We start from the raw sequence: 14,592 nt of genomic DNA on the forward strand, positions 1-14,592 counted from the left end.
TAGGACTTTCACTCAGCCAAATTTCTGGTGGATCTGAATGATAGTTTTCTGTAGGTTAGTTGTAATTTTGTTGTGGTTATGGAAGAATTCAAGTACCATATCTACCTATGCTGTTATCATGACTGGAAGTCCTCAACTCCTTAATTTTCTTTTTAACAGGTCAGTTTGGTTCATCAGTGGCTTCATACTTCCTCTTCATGAGATGGATGTATGGAGTAAACATGGTTCTCTTCGTCCTGACATTTAGCCTCATCATGTTGCCAGAGGTAAGACTCTGATTTGCAGTCTATAAAACATGCTGCAACAAGTTTCTTATGTGATCACACTCTTAGAAAAGCTCTTTTTTTCTTTAAGAATATAATTTCTAACTGGTTACATCCACCCTTAGAGTTGTAGTATTTGTGGCAAAATTAAACCTCAAAATGGTTCCCATGGGCCAAAAGTCCTAATCCTTGCTCCCAAAGGTTTCTGAACCTCCTGAAATCATGCAAAAAAATGTAAAATGTCACGTGTCTGTTTATGTGCACATTATTATGTGGAAAGGTTCGTGGGTCCTGTCAGATTCCCAAGGTGGTCCCTGTTCCCAAATGTCTGTTGCCCAAGGGCAAGGTTTTGACATCATGTGAGTTGTAATTGTTTTGCCAAGTTTGCTTTGAAAGAAATGCGTCTTAATGCAACTCAAAGCATCCAGCTTTCCTCTAGTAAAAAAACAGAAAGTGAGCAATTTCTTTCCAGATATAAAGTAAGATAACACAGACACACACACATACAATGGAGTGTCTGATGTGGAGAGAATCAGCTAAAGCTGAGAAGCAAGAGTGAGGTTGGGACCCTCACCCATGTGAAGTTAAATGTCTCAGAGCTCTTTGGACGCTTACCCCACAAAAACTGAGTTAGGCTTTATTTAACCTGAAAAGGGTCTCTTTAGGTACTGGTATTTCAAATCCAGTCTGATCTGTGCAACACTGAAAACAGCCAAAGTTGGTGTTGTAAGTTTGTATGTCCATGGTCTTAAAGCAGGGCCCACCTCTGTATCCAGCTTCCTGTCAGCATAATGACACCGATAGTGCCTTACATTCATAATGACTTTTTTGCTTGTTATAAGTGTGAAACACTTTCGTTTCTTTGACTTAATGGGCCTCACAACAAATTTATGAGGTAGACTCTAAAAGAGTTTTTGTTCCCCCATTTTAAAAAAAGGTGACAATTGAATCCATAATGCTTATTGGACTTAGCTAGCATCCCAGAGTGAGTTTTATTTTGGATTTTGTGCCCCAGTCCACTAGTTTTATAAATCATGAGATTATTCTGGGGGTTCTACAGCTATCTGGCTGGTAGAAGACAGTGGACATAGATCAGAAGTCCTATATAGTTCACCTCCAAAGCAAAAACTTTCAGGCGATACAGCAAAATGTGAATATCTTATCTATTTCAAATTATCCCCAGCTTTATTTTTGTTCATCTCTCTAAGAAAACTTGAAACTTCAACGCTGGCTACTATGACACTCCTTAGTGTCAGACTCAGGGTATATACATCCAGGGAGATTTGTCAGCAGCATTTACTGTTTCCCTCATCCCATGCTGCCTCCATGTGGAGGAAATGAAAGGTTGTAGCTAATTCGTTCCAACTATATGCAATTGCAGAATTCCTAATAGCATGTAGTGGAAGGAGCTCATATGTGTTCGATTGGATTAGATGCTGAGGAGCATCCTGTTTTCTGGGCAGTAATTACCAACCCCAGCAAAAGAACAGAAGAGGATGGGCACCCTTTGTGTTAACTTTATAGAACCCCAGAGGCCAGGGCTGGTCATGTCCTACTAACAAGGTTCCATTTTTCAGGTCCCTCCACCCAGCAGCCTCACTCAGTGTTCCTGTGGTGCATATGCCTTTCTGCCCACAGTTCCCGTGTCCCTGGGCAAATCCTAATGCTTCTGGTCCTCTGTGGCCCCCAGCTGTGGGGTGAGACAGAGCAGGTGGGACTCAGCCTCTGTTCTGTTCAGTCCTAGGAAGGCAGAGGGGCTGCAGGGCTGTCATTAAAGCAGAGCAGCTTGTGTGGAAGGAGGGACTAGGGGCTGATTTCTAGCCCTTGCCCAGTCAGGCTTTGCACCCAGATTTCCATCCACATTCATCGTCTACCCGCAGCCCCAGGGAAGGGAAGTTTTCATCTCATAAAAGAAGCAGCATCTGCTTGGCAAGCCATGTGTGTACCCTGGGGATAGAGGGCTGCTTCTCCCAGTTCTCACCAAGGCTCCTTATAGGATACTATTCTTGCCTTCTTACTGGCTGGCTCCGCACCTAGTAACTTCTTTCCTAAGCTGACAGACCAAGAACAGGCAGTAAACCTGAATCAGTGCTGAGGCAGGTATCATGATCAGGGTGCAGTCAGTCTCCTTGTCATCACCCACAAATTCTGTGAGTGATTCTTTTGAGAGCTCTCTTCCTTGACATGAAGGAGAGATTCTTCTTCCACCCCAACCCTGTATGAAGATGTGGGTAGTATGACTTTCTAGAACACTGGAGTCCCCCAAAGGCTGCTCTGTCCTTTCCAGACCTCTCCTAAATGAGACCAGTTTGAAGGTGTTGGTGGGTAGCCTTCTGGGAAATGTGGTTGGCCCAGCTGCCGGTGGCCCACTGAACTCAAAATGCAGGGTCCTTAGCACTCCTTTTGTTCCTAATTCTGAATTTAATAGTAGATTCCCAGAAAATGGGACCCCACATGGTGATGCACAGTTCTCACGAAAAGGCTTCAGAAGTACTTTTAAATAAAACAGTTTATGATCACATGTGTGGTTCAGACTGTTTCCAATTGTTAACTGCTTTCTTTGCCTTTCCCTGTAGTACCTCTGGGGTTTGCCATATGGCAGTTTACCTAGAAAAACAGTTCCCAGAGCTGAAGAGGACTCTGCAGCGAATTTTGGTACATTGTATGACTTCAACGTAAGTGTCTCTACACAGCTGTGTTGGTAGGAGGATGGATTTTTCCTTATTCTCAAACCCTGTGGCCTTCTTTGCTAGGGCTGAGTGAAGGTCTTAAGAGAGATGTTTTTGCCCCTGTTTAAAAAAATGAAAGAAAAAAAGTGAATGAGGTTTGGTAATACGATAATATGATTAATGGAGATTACTGAATGAAGGTGAGCTCAGAGTTCAAAGACTTCAAGCAAATGTTCTTATCTCTGGCTTTGGAAAAGAACAAAGAAAGAGTTTGCAAAAGTGCTTTTTGGAAATCTTGTTGGATTCTTAGGAAATTAGAGCTTTTATGTTACATATTAACCTCTTCACTTCCTAAACAAGCCTATTTAGTATTACTGAATAGTCAATATCAAATAAAGCTAAATATTAAATACCAAGCAACACTATATTCTAACTTCTGAATAATACTAAAATGAGGATCACTGTGCTGTAGTACCAAAAAGAGTATTACTCTTGGAACTCCCCTGGGTGAGTTTTATTGTTGTGATAGAAACTTATCCCTGCCCATTGAAAAATCATTTTGGAGTGTGATTCAGGTCTATGACACATGATCTCTTAAAAATAGTGTCAAGACTGGAGATGTTTGAAAGTGTAGTGGATGAAAAAGTAGCCAAGTAGAGATTGGGGAATGGATGATTCAAGGAGTTTTTGACAAGTAGCAAATGAAAATAAAATTTTATGTAGAATGGAGAATGAGGAAAGGAGAGAAAAACAAGAAGCAGTCTTCATGTTTGTAATGTTAATGTCTATTTCATATGTCTTGGATTCTATTCCCAACACCCCTAAATTGTGAGCTTCCTAAAGAGGGGCACACCTGCTTTATCTCCTCAGACACCCTCATATGCTCAGCCAACAAAGGCTCAATGAGTCCTGTTGACTGTGAATCTGAGTAAGGGGGAGGGTTTGTAGAGTCTTCAGATAAGACCCATAGAAATTCATTTATGTGGGCAGTACTAGAAAATGTAAACTTTAAAAAAATTCCCAGTCTTTGAATAAAACAAGGCAAAATATAGAGTAAGCATAGGGGCAGGCCCTACTCTGTGGCATTTGGAATCTGAAATCACCCATCACTTGGAATTTTTGTTTCAATTCAATGTTTATTTGTAAAATATAAATATGCATTGGTTTTACAAAGATGAATGTGATATGATTCTTGACCTCAAGGTTTTCATGAGATTAGAAGAAAGATACAGTTCATCATGTACTAAGTTAGCAAAATGAAGAAAAAGATACTGGGGAGCCCCAAGGAGGTGGTTGATATTTTTCTTGGGAATATCTTGTTGTTGTTTTTTTTATAGTAGATGGCCTCTTAGTTAGCCTTTCATTGTTAACATTCATTTCCCTTTTTCATTACTTACTTCTCCTGTCTCTCTACCTGCCCTCCCTTACTTAAATTATATATATATATACATATATATATATGTATATATATATACACACACACACACACATATATATATATATAAAACTACTCCCCCTGAAATTTTGATTTCTTAGTTTTCTTCCTTTGATTAGCAAGATAATAAACTCAAGTCTGGTTAATAAGAGTAAGAACAGTATTCTTCTGAATACCAGAAGAATAGTATTCTGACATTTTCTGATGCTTGGCATATCAGAGAAAGGAAGAACTAAAAATATGAACAAAAGGCTTTTGATTTTTAAACACATTTCTGAAGTTTAAGCATATATACATTTGTCAAAACAACTGAAATTAAAAGTTTGGGGTCTTGGCTGGTGTAGTTCAGTGAATTGAGCTCTGGCCTGTGAACCAGAGGGTTGCCAGTTCAGTTCCCAGTCAAGGTACATGCGTGGGTTGTAGGTCAGGTCCCGGGTACATGAGAGACAACCACACACTGATGCTTCTCTCCCTCTCTTTATCCCTCTCTTCCCCTCTGTCTAAAATAAATAAATAAAATCTTTTTAAAATTAAATAAATAAAAAATAGTTTAAAAAAGTTTTGCAGGAAATGTCCATTTGAGATTTGAAAGACATCAATCAGTCAAAAAAGATGAGGAGGAAGGGCTCCTATGATATTAATATTCCTTTATAATTCTAAGTCTGCCTGAAAAGGATTCTAAGGCAGTGAAGGAATGTCAAAAGGTCAAGAAAAAATAAAAGTGATATTATTCACTTATAGGCTTTCTTAATTTTTCTGCATACTGTAACCACTCAATTGTTTGCCATGTATCACAAAATAAGAGATTTTTAGAGACAGAAGTGTCCCTAAAGATCTTTCATCCCATGTCCCACATTATAAAGTTAGAGCCGCAGAAGTGAAAATTTGGGATTTTATGGCTAATGAGTGGCTCCTAATCTAGTGCTCTGTATCCTGTTCCTATTAGTAATTTTCCTGCATTAATTTCCAATTGCCTTCTCACCAAATGTTCCTGGCATATAGACTAACTTCATTTAATGCTCTATCTTCCTCCCAAAGGGAGAAGGAGTTGAAGCAGTTGGGCCCCATTTTTACCTTTTATACTAAACCTGCAATTTCCAAATTAGCTTCCCAAATAGAATGACAGGTTTGATATTTACTGTTGCCTGAGTTCTTTACTTGATCATCTGAACAATTACCTCATAAAGGAACCTGCTCTGTTATTATAAGATCTAAGTGGACAGCCCAGGATTCCATCTGTCATGACACCATGGAGGAAAACATTGACCAAATGTCCTTGAGATCCTGAAAACTCAGAATGCTGCACTTGCAGAGATGGGAAAAGACATGTTTCAGGCCCAGGACAGAGATGACTGGTGCCTGAACAGTCTAATTAGTCCACAGATTCATTTGTTGCATCTAAGATTAATGTGCCAGCTTAGCTAACAATGCATATAAACACAGGAGAAGAGAAGCAGAAAAGACAATAGATACCTCTTGTGGTAGAGGGGGTTATAAAATGAGAAGGGACAGAAATACCTTTAGGATGGAGGATGGAGGTACAGAAGGTTGTTTCTCTGTTGATCTTCATTTTGGAAATCTGAAACTTCCTCCTGAAATTCCCTCCTCCATGGAGTATCTCCTTGGAGGTTCAGTGTTCTGTCATTGATAAGTATGTATCATAACTCATCCAAATTCCTTTTAATTAATAGTAGTCAATTACCATTTGATATATGCTAGGTCAGTCAGTCTTATGGCTTCTCAAAGTCGCCATTTACAATGCACCATATTTTTAATCCTTTTATTGAGTACATAGTGATGGATCTTACTGATAAGGGAGAAATATATTTTATTAAAATAGTAAGAAATAGGGAGATTATCTAACATGTATGCTCTGAATCAAATTAGCAGAAGTGGTATCACGTGAACCTGTAGAATTAGAAGAGGGAGTTTAAGTCAGTAAGAGGAAGATGCATGTGCTGGCAAGATACTTGGAGATGCAAGGATGATGTAAAAATGACAAAGGGGAAAAGACTGTATAGTTTTCATATTCTTGTCAGGGAAAGAGAAGAAAGAACTGAAGTTGAATTTGGAAGGAACTTGAGCTGATATCATACAGTGAGATCATATGGGTAAAGATTCGAATTGTGAATAAAGTGAAATGCATTTAGCTTTCCAGCTTGAGGGCATCTTGTGCATTGCATATGGATAAATGGTCCCTCAGTGTTTCCTCCCCTGCTCCCCATGTCTTCATAGATGTGGGGGGTGGGGGAAGCTCTTTTGGGCAGGAGGGGGAAATTAACACCTTTTATGTGTTAATCAACCCATATACTACATTTTCTAACAACCCTTCAAGATAAAGATCAACAATCAATTGGGTCTCAGAGAAGTAAGTTTGCCAAAGACAGCACTTATAGTTAGAGGAGATACTGAAATTCAAACCAAAATTTGACTGACTTTAGTGCCAAATTGTTTTACTCTAACATGTCATTCAAAGCCTGTTTCCCTGCCCTGCCTACTTTTGCCTTGTCTCTTCCTTGAGGTCTGTACTCAAGGGAGACTGTCACCGACATTCTGAATGTTAACAAATAGCAGTTTATTTCTTTATTTTACCAGCATCAACAGTTTTTCTTTTTTAAAGTTATGATCTTCCAAAAATGAGAGCATCTCCTCTCAGACATATCTGTTATCTTAGGTTCCTTCATGTCTTATTGTCTTGACCACATTTAGAAGAGAGATTTGTATGATTCATATATGGAGTAACACATCTTTCAGGAATATTTCATCAGTTCAAATGCAAGGGGTCCTTTGGAAATAGATACCAGAACAATATTAGTTGCAGGAGAATTGGCGGGGAGGGCTGAGTGTAAGTGAGGAGGGGGAAATGATCAGAATAAGTGGGGAGGAGAGTCTTCAGATGATGTGGAAGCATGGAACCCAGACTTGGACAGGACTTTACTGTGTTCATTTGACACTTGGCTCTGGCTGTGGTTTCTCTGACACAGATTTTGGGGTGGGAAGGAGCTCCCACATGGAAAGCCATGCATGCTGACATGGAAACAGAATAGAACCATGGCTGGGCTAGGATTCCTTGCTATTTTAGTCACTTCCAGATCTCTGCTGTTGGAGTTTTGAGAAAAGAAGAAAAATGTGTTAAGTGTGGTGGCCCAGCTGAGCGGAAGGAGAGGAGTGTTCCTCTGATAAGCCTTTGAACTTGTGTTTAAAGCCACTCCCCAAAATGGATTGGGTAAAGCTTTTTAAAATTGCACTCTTCAATAGCGTCTCTTTCACTGACACACTTAACTGCATATGTAGCAACAGATAAACTGAAGAAGCATTTGTAAAATAATCAGGATTCACAAAAAGTGGGACCCTTGCCACTTTGGATATGATATAACACTTATGAAGTGCCAGCCACTGAACATATGTTGAATGGTACATACACCAGATGAGCTAGCTGCCCCAGTAGCTATTGTGCTAACCTAACAAGTTCACCAGATGCTTGTTATGTTTTTCCTTTCATATTGTTTTGGAGGTATCTTTTAATCCTAATACTGTCATTGTGAATTAAATAAAGATGTCAGATTGTAATGTTTATAAGTGTGGAAATGAGGCCCTCTGAAATCTTCGTAAATAGGGTACCTGGGTCTTTTCCAAGAGGACCTGGAACAACCAGGGACTGATCCAGGGGTATAGGTCAAAAGTCCCTGCTGAGTTGGTAGTGTTTCCTTGTCTTTGTTTTACTGGAAAGATAAAGAGCCAGCGTGACACAAGGCCTGGGAGGCAAAGAAAACACAGGAGAAGCAATATAGCACAGTGTTAAGTATAGAGGATTTGAATTGGACAGATCCAGTTCAAGCTCAGACTCAGTCATTCACTAGCTATGTGAATTTTCACAAGTTACTTCACACCTCTAAGGCTCAGTTTCTTTATCTGAATTGGGCAGGGAGGTGTGTATGTGGGGAAGGGCAGTAAATACCATTCCCCCACCCCGCCCCATCCAACCAGCTTGTGCACTAACCAGAAATAAGGCAAAGGTGGAGGTCAACATGTAACCTGTATTACTGTTAAAGCAGATATTAAATAATGTGGTGTGTTTTTATGGGCAAATGGACCTCCCAGCAAGACATTTCTGTCCTGCAGCCCTAGCCTAGAACAGGCCTTGCCCTGCAGGGTGGAGCACAGCACCTGTTCTCCCAGGAAGGGCAGAGTGGTGGCCCATGTCATGCCCATTTGTTCACCCACCACTCTGCTCTCAGACGGTCTCTCCTCCCTGGGGCTAGCAGGAGACAGTGGAGAGAGGCTGGGAGTGGTAAGTTTATGGGTCTTCTGCATGTGAAAAAAAGCATCAAAAGTTGAGGAAAACTGTTTCCCCTGACAGTAGCAACTTCATTGGGTTCTTGTGAGGATTCTGTGAGATGAAGTCAGGTTTTCTGCAAATGCTAAGTGCTCAGCAAAACCTATTGACTGGTATTATTACTGCAACCCTTATCACCAGGTATCAGGATGGGAACAAGGAAAGGAGGTAAGGGTCAGTTATAGAGAATAGTAGAGGAGCATGTAAAATGAATGCCTTATAGTTACAAAAAAAATTAAGTAGATCAGAATCTTTCTAAAATAGACAAGGGGCCAAGTCCCTGTACTTTCCAGGTTCTGTTAGTTATTGCTCCCAGGAGACGAGAGGGCTAGTTTGAAGGTTCTTGGACAGCGTAAAAGGAGATTGGATTTAAAATAGCTGAAAAGCAGAGGCCTTATCTAGATAAATGCGAAAGAAGATGTCGTGCAACCAAGTGCAGGGAAATCCTCCCAATGATTGTTCCCCTGGGAAGATTTCTGGGTCTTGGCCTCTTGGCCAGTTTGGGTCTATTTGGTTTCCTATCTTGGCACAAGATTAGGCCAATTACTTCTCCTATTTGATGTTTATACTAGTTATTTAGTCCCAAATTGTCTTTTAGGGTTGGATTTATTTTTTTTCTTGAGCTGAAAAATGAAGCTACAGGCAGATAAGGTACAAGGAACCTCTTTGGCTTTTACCTATAACCTTCCTATCCCATCCCGACCCTACTTAAGCCCCTGAGCTCTTCTGAGATTTTTCTGGAGATTTTCCCCACCTGCTAATTCTTACAAAGAATTAGCCACAGTGGTGGTGGTGGGGACAAATCTGCTGCAAATCTGGAAAGCAATAGTTTTTCTAGATCTCTATTGGCCTCTGATTTCAGCTAGGCGCAATCTTTGTTTAAGGCAATTTTCTAAATTACCTCTCTCAGTTCTTCCTTTGGAAATTAGCATCCAGGGCACTTCTTCCTCCTTCTCTTCTACCCTTCCCTCTCCCACTTCCTGTCCTCCCTTCTTCAACAGTAGGCTTCAAAGTCCCTGGCTTCGTATAAATGATGTTAAAATCAGGCAGTTGGATTTTCTAAGATCAAGAGTGACTCACAACCTGAAGAGGAAGCCCCGCATTAGCAAGTTATTGTCTCCTCACTTTACAAAGCATAGTAACTTTAAGTTATTACAGAGAGATGAAATCAGAGATCTGTGGAAGTAGATATATAGCAACACAGAAACAAGGCTTCCACACTGACAGTGAAAAACACAGTGGCCAAGAGAAGGTGAGAAAGATGAAAATACTATAAAGGAAGCAGCATCAGAATATGCCAATGTTCTGTGTATGTTCCATGCAGGCGGCTTTGGGAAGTGGTGATCCTAACCCTGGTGGGTGACTTTTAGGAAAAAGCATGTAATCACATAAATAAACATGCTTGTTCAGAGAGAATGTTGTAATGGTCTTGATGAACAGAAGGCTGTGCAGAGTGCTTCCAGTGTCATCTCACCTGTTCCTCGTCTGGACTAAGAGCTTCTGTGTTTTAAGAGAACCAATCTAAGTGTGGCTGTGGCCGGAAGGGGGAACCTGCCATAACAACCTGGGGAAGCATGTTTCAGATCCTCCCCCCATATTAAGCAAGCTCTTAAAATTATAAATCTAATGACACTATGAAGTGTGTTTTTGTAATGGAAGTCATTAGGTAACATTGGTTAGTAAAATTATATTGGTTTCAGATATACAATGCTATAACATAGCACCTATGTATTTTATTGTGTGTTCACCACCCCAAGTTAAGTCTCCTTCCATTACCATTTATCCCCACCTTTACCTTCTTCTACCTCTCCCACCTCTTTTCCCTTCTGGTTACCACCAGGCTATTATCTGTATCTCTGAGTTTTTTCATTTCTTTTCTTTCTTTCTCTCTCTCTTCTTTCTTTCTTCCTTCCTCTCTTTCTTTCTTTCTTCTTTTATTTTTTTGTTTAATTCCTTCATCTTTTCACCTAACCCCCCAACCCCTCCCTTTTGACAGCTGTCAGTCTCTTCTCTATCCCCGAGTCTGTTTCTACTCTGTTTTGATGTTTCAGTCAATGGGCATTCCATGGTAATGTCTCCACAGCTGAGTGAACCTATATTTGATGAAAAATTGGGTCTATTTAGAAGTCCCTGAATTTTGAGTAAACCAAGAGATTGCCAATCAATGTGGCAGCTGAAACATTCACTCTGTGAAGCAAAACAATAGGGCCCCTGTCAGAGCCATCTCCCAAGTTTGAAAATTAATGTCATTCCTCTTACAACTTGATCTTTTTTTTTTAGTTGCTCTATACAACATCTGCTAAGTGGCTTTGTTGTTGGATTTTAGGGCTTGGCGCAATATTCCGTCCTTTTTTATGGCTATTACGACAATAAACGCACAATTGGATGGATGAATTTCAGGTTGCCGCTCTCCTATTTTCTGGTGGGGATCATGTGCATTGGATACAGCTTTGTGGTTGTCCTTAAAGCGTAAGTTTCATTGGTCTCTTGCAAAGCAAGCAATGATTTCTGGAATCGAACAAGAGAATGTATATAATTTTTTTTGTTTTACATTTAGAGGATGCGGAGTCTGTGAGATAAAATGTCATTTTAATAGAGACACTAATGTTAGACTGCTACATCCTCCAAACAAAAGGGTTGAACACAAGCACAGGCCTTTGACTCATCTCACTGGGCTGCACTGATGGCTGTGTGCCCATCCTGGGTTTAAGTGTATTTTTAAAATGTGGCTCTTTGTACTTCAAAGTGTGAATCAATGTTGCAAACAAAACAGGGAAACAGCTGCTGACCCCTCATTTTGTGTACAGAGAAGTTTGTGACTTGCAGAATCAGTTCAACAGGCAAAATCTGTTGTTCTCTGTTCATTTGTGTGTGTATGTGCATGTGTTTTAAAGCCAGAATAATCACTCATCCAAAAAATTTCAGCTGTGTAAGGCAGCAAAAACAAATGGCCCTGTATGAGATCGTCATGATCAAATGTATGATCATGGTTTGTCTTGGGAAGGATTTATTAGAGCATGAGGAAGAACTTTATTGGTGAACTGATGGAACAGCAGTTCATTTTTGTCCCTGTCTGAAATACACAGGGTAGGGCAAAAGTAGGTGTACAGCTGTTCATATGGAAAATAACACAATAATTGATAAATAACAATACAAGAATAAACTCTGTCTCACATACACATGACTGTAAACCTACTTTTCCCCCCATCTTGTGTTTGTAGCATTCTGTTTAAAGACCCTGCAGAAACCTAGCTCAGCCATTTGAGGCTGTGAATGGCCTACCCTTTAGCCAATTCTCTGAACTATCTGAGGAGGAGTTGAGACACCTTAGTTAATGTCCCAACTCTTTTATTTGACTCTGCACGGCCTGAATGGGCCATTTGCTTCATTTCAGGGAATGATCCCTGCCTGAGGATCCAAGTCACACTGAGCGGGAGCTCTGCATCCGTCTGTGACATGCTTTGTGTCTTGTCCCTGTCATACTTAACTGATTCCACCAAAGAACACTGTCATATTTAGTTTTAAAGCCCTTTCAGGTCATGAAAAAAGCCTTAATAGATACCCCACATCAAAATACTAATGTACTGTCCAAGTGTAATGAGAGATCCTAAATGTTAGGTACCTACCTACATGATAAGTCCTACCACATTCCCAAATAAAGCCATTTCTAGTCTTTAACCATTTTGATTTGGCAAGCATAAAGTCAAGGTTGCCAGTTACAGTACCGAGGCCTCCTGAGTATTGTGTTTGTGTTGGCCCTTCAGTCTCCTTAGTCACTGGGGAGGATGTTTTTTGTATGTCCAGTGACTCAACTTCTTTCAGTAACTCTGCAGATGCTGTGTATGCTGGTGGGCTTCCCAGCTGTTCTTCATGGATTCAAATCCCAGGTCTCACATGTGCTAAAAGGCCTTTGACAAATTGCACAAATATTCTGCTCTCTAGCTTCCCATTTTAAGAGAGTTGTAATAACACCTTGGTCTTAGGATGACACTGAGGACTAAATGAGTTAATACCTGAAAGCACTGAGAACATGCCTGGCTGGTGGTAAGTAATGGATAAATGTTAACGATTTTGTTAGGGTTATAATCCATAGGATTGTTAGAGAATCAACAAAGCCAACATGGTAGGAGTTGAGGTCACTTGAGAACCCCAGTGGGAGGGCAGTCACATGTGGTTTTGCAGTTATACATGAATGGATTTATGTATTCATTAAAACAGTTTTCTGACAGGTGAATTTAAAGGTTATAGAGCAGCATTGTGCAAAGAAATACAAGATGAACCACATATCTCACTTAAAATTTTCTAGTAGCTATGTTAAACAAACACACAGGTAAAATTAAGTTTTTTAGTAGTATATTTTATTTAACTCAGTATACAAATGATTATCTTAACATAATGAAAATAAAATTGAAATGTTTATTGTAAAATTTGTTACTGAAAATTTTTTTGGTACTAAGTCTTTGAAGTGTTGTATGTATTTTATGTGCTCACATTTCAAGGACTCAGAGGCCACACGTTGCTGGTGGTGACCATATTGGAAAACGCTGGCCTACAGGAAATGGCACCTTCTTCCAACTAGCTTAAAGATGCCGTTTAGGATACTTGTAGGGCACCACATCCACATTTTCCCTCAAAGTCATTTGTGTTATGCCAATTAAACAAACCAACCTGCCTTTGTTCCTTCCCTCTGTCATGGACCTTTGGTTGTTACCTGGTTGGCCAGTGGTTAAAACTCATTGATTGACATGTATAGCAAAACAGTTTCAAAGCAATTCATGACTCCCACCCACTCTGAGCCATGAGATCAAGGCTCAGTAGAAAAAGAGTTGATGATCTATAAATGACTGTACAGAGTCATTTGTCACCTGTTCCTCTTTCTCCCTGCCCTGATAGACCTATCTTCTTAGAGTAAACATGAGTGGCTTTATGGGTTACACTACTCAACATGTAGAAAGGAATCTGGGTTCTAGAATCAATTAGGTGCTGATGGCTTTTGGCATCTTGCCCATACTGTTTCTCAGCATCCTCATCTACAAAATGGTGGCAAATATCTACTTTTAATTACCTAATATGGAAATTGGAAGGTAATATGAGATAGAAACCAAAGAAAATACTTTGAGGTTTAAAGGCAGAGTGACTAACTTTGTTGGCCCAGGGCTCTCCCTGGTTTTAGAACTGAAAGTCCAGTGTCCTGGAAACCCACTTGGTCCCTGGCAAACCAAGATGGTTGGTCACCACAGTTTTAGGCCCTTTGTTTTTATTTTCCTCCCTCTCTTCCTTCCCTCCTTTCTTCCTTCCTTCCTTCAAGGGCAGTGTGCATTACTAACAACATCAGAAGCTTATAGACCTTCATACTCAGAAGTTGCATATGTATTAAAAGCAAGTACACATAAATAATAATACTCATAAACACCATTTGCAAAGGGTGAAGTGATAGATTGATGTAAGGAATCACTATATTAGGTTATTTTTATAACACATTAGCCCATTTAAAATATATAAACTTGCATAAGGAGTGAGGACAGTGTGGGAATTCAGATGACCTTAGAGATGCCTGCCAACCTATGATATCAGCTTTCTGTCATTGTGCCCCTTTCTTTTTCAGTTCCATATCACTGTGATATTTTAAAAACCAAAACTTTATGGGGCCATTTTACATGTATAATATGAAATTTCAGTTTTGTTTATAGTGATAAGGGGAAAAGAAAGTAGAAGTAGAATATAGTTCTCTAACCAATGAAATAAAACTGAGTAAATACATTTTAAACCTTTTAATCAAAAAAATTAAATCACTGATTAGGATATACGTGACCACTTGGCATTAAGGTTGTATAAAAATCTAGATTTTTGGTCAAGAGTTGTAGAATATGGAGAAGTTTCATGTATTCA

The 14,592-nt window shown here is 39.8% G+C and overlaps 1 protein-coding gene across 1 annotated transcript in view; it reads left to right on the forward strand.

Annotated features, from left to right (window-relative positions):
- TMC1 (transmembrane channel like 1) overlaps positions 1–14,592 on the forward strand; it is a 143,943-nt gene that overhangs the window by 82,567 nt on the left and 46,784 nt on the right. Inside the window, exons 7-9 of the mRNA XM_028504663.2 lie at positions 160–266; positions 2,840–2,938; positions 11,030–11,172. Of these exons, the coding sequence (XP_028360464.2) occupies positions 160–266; positions 2,840–2,938; positions 11,030–11,172 (349 nt within the window). The remainder of the gene's footprint in view (positions 1–159; positions 267–2,839; positions 2,939–11,029; positions 11,173–14,592) is intronic.

The sequence above is a fragment of the Phyllostomus discolor genome, chromosome 3 (genome assembly GCF_004126475.2).
Source record: "Phyllostomus discolor isolate MPI-MPIP mPhyDis1 chromosome 3, mPhyDis1.pri.v3, whole genome shotgun sequence".
NCBI lineage: Eukaryota > Metazoa > Chordata > Mammalia > Chiroptera > Phyllostomidae > Phyllostomus > Phyllostomus discolor.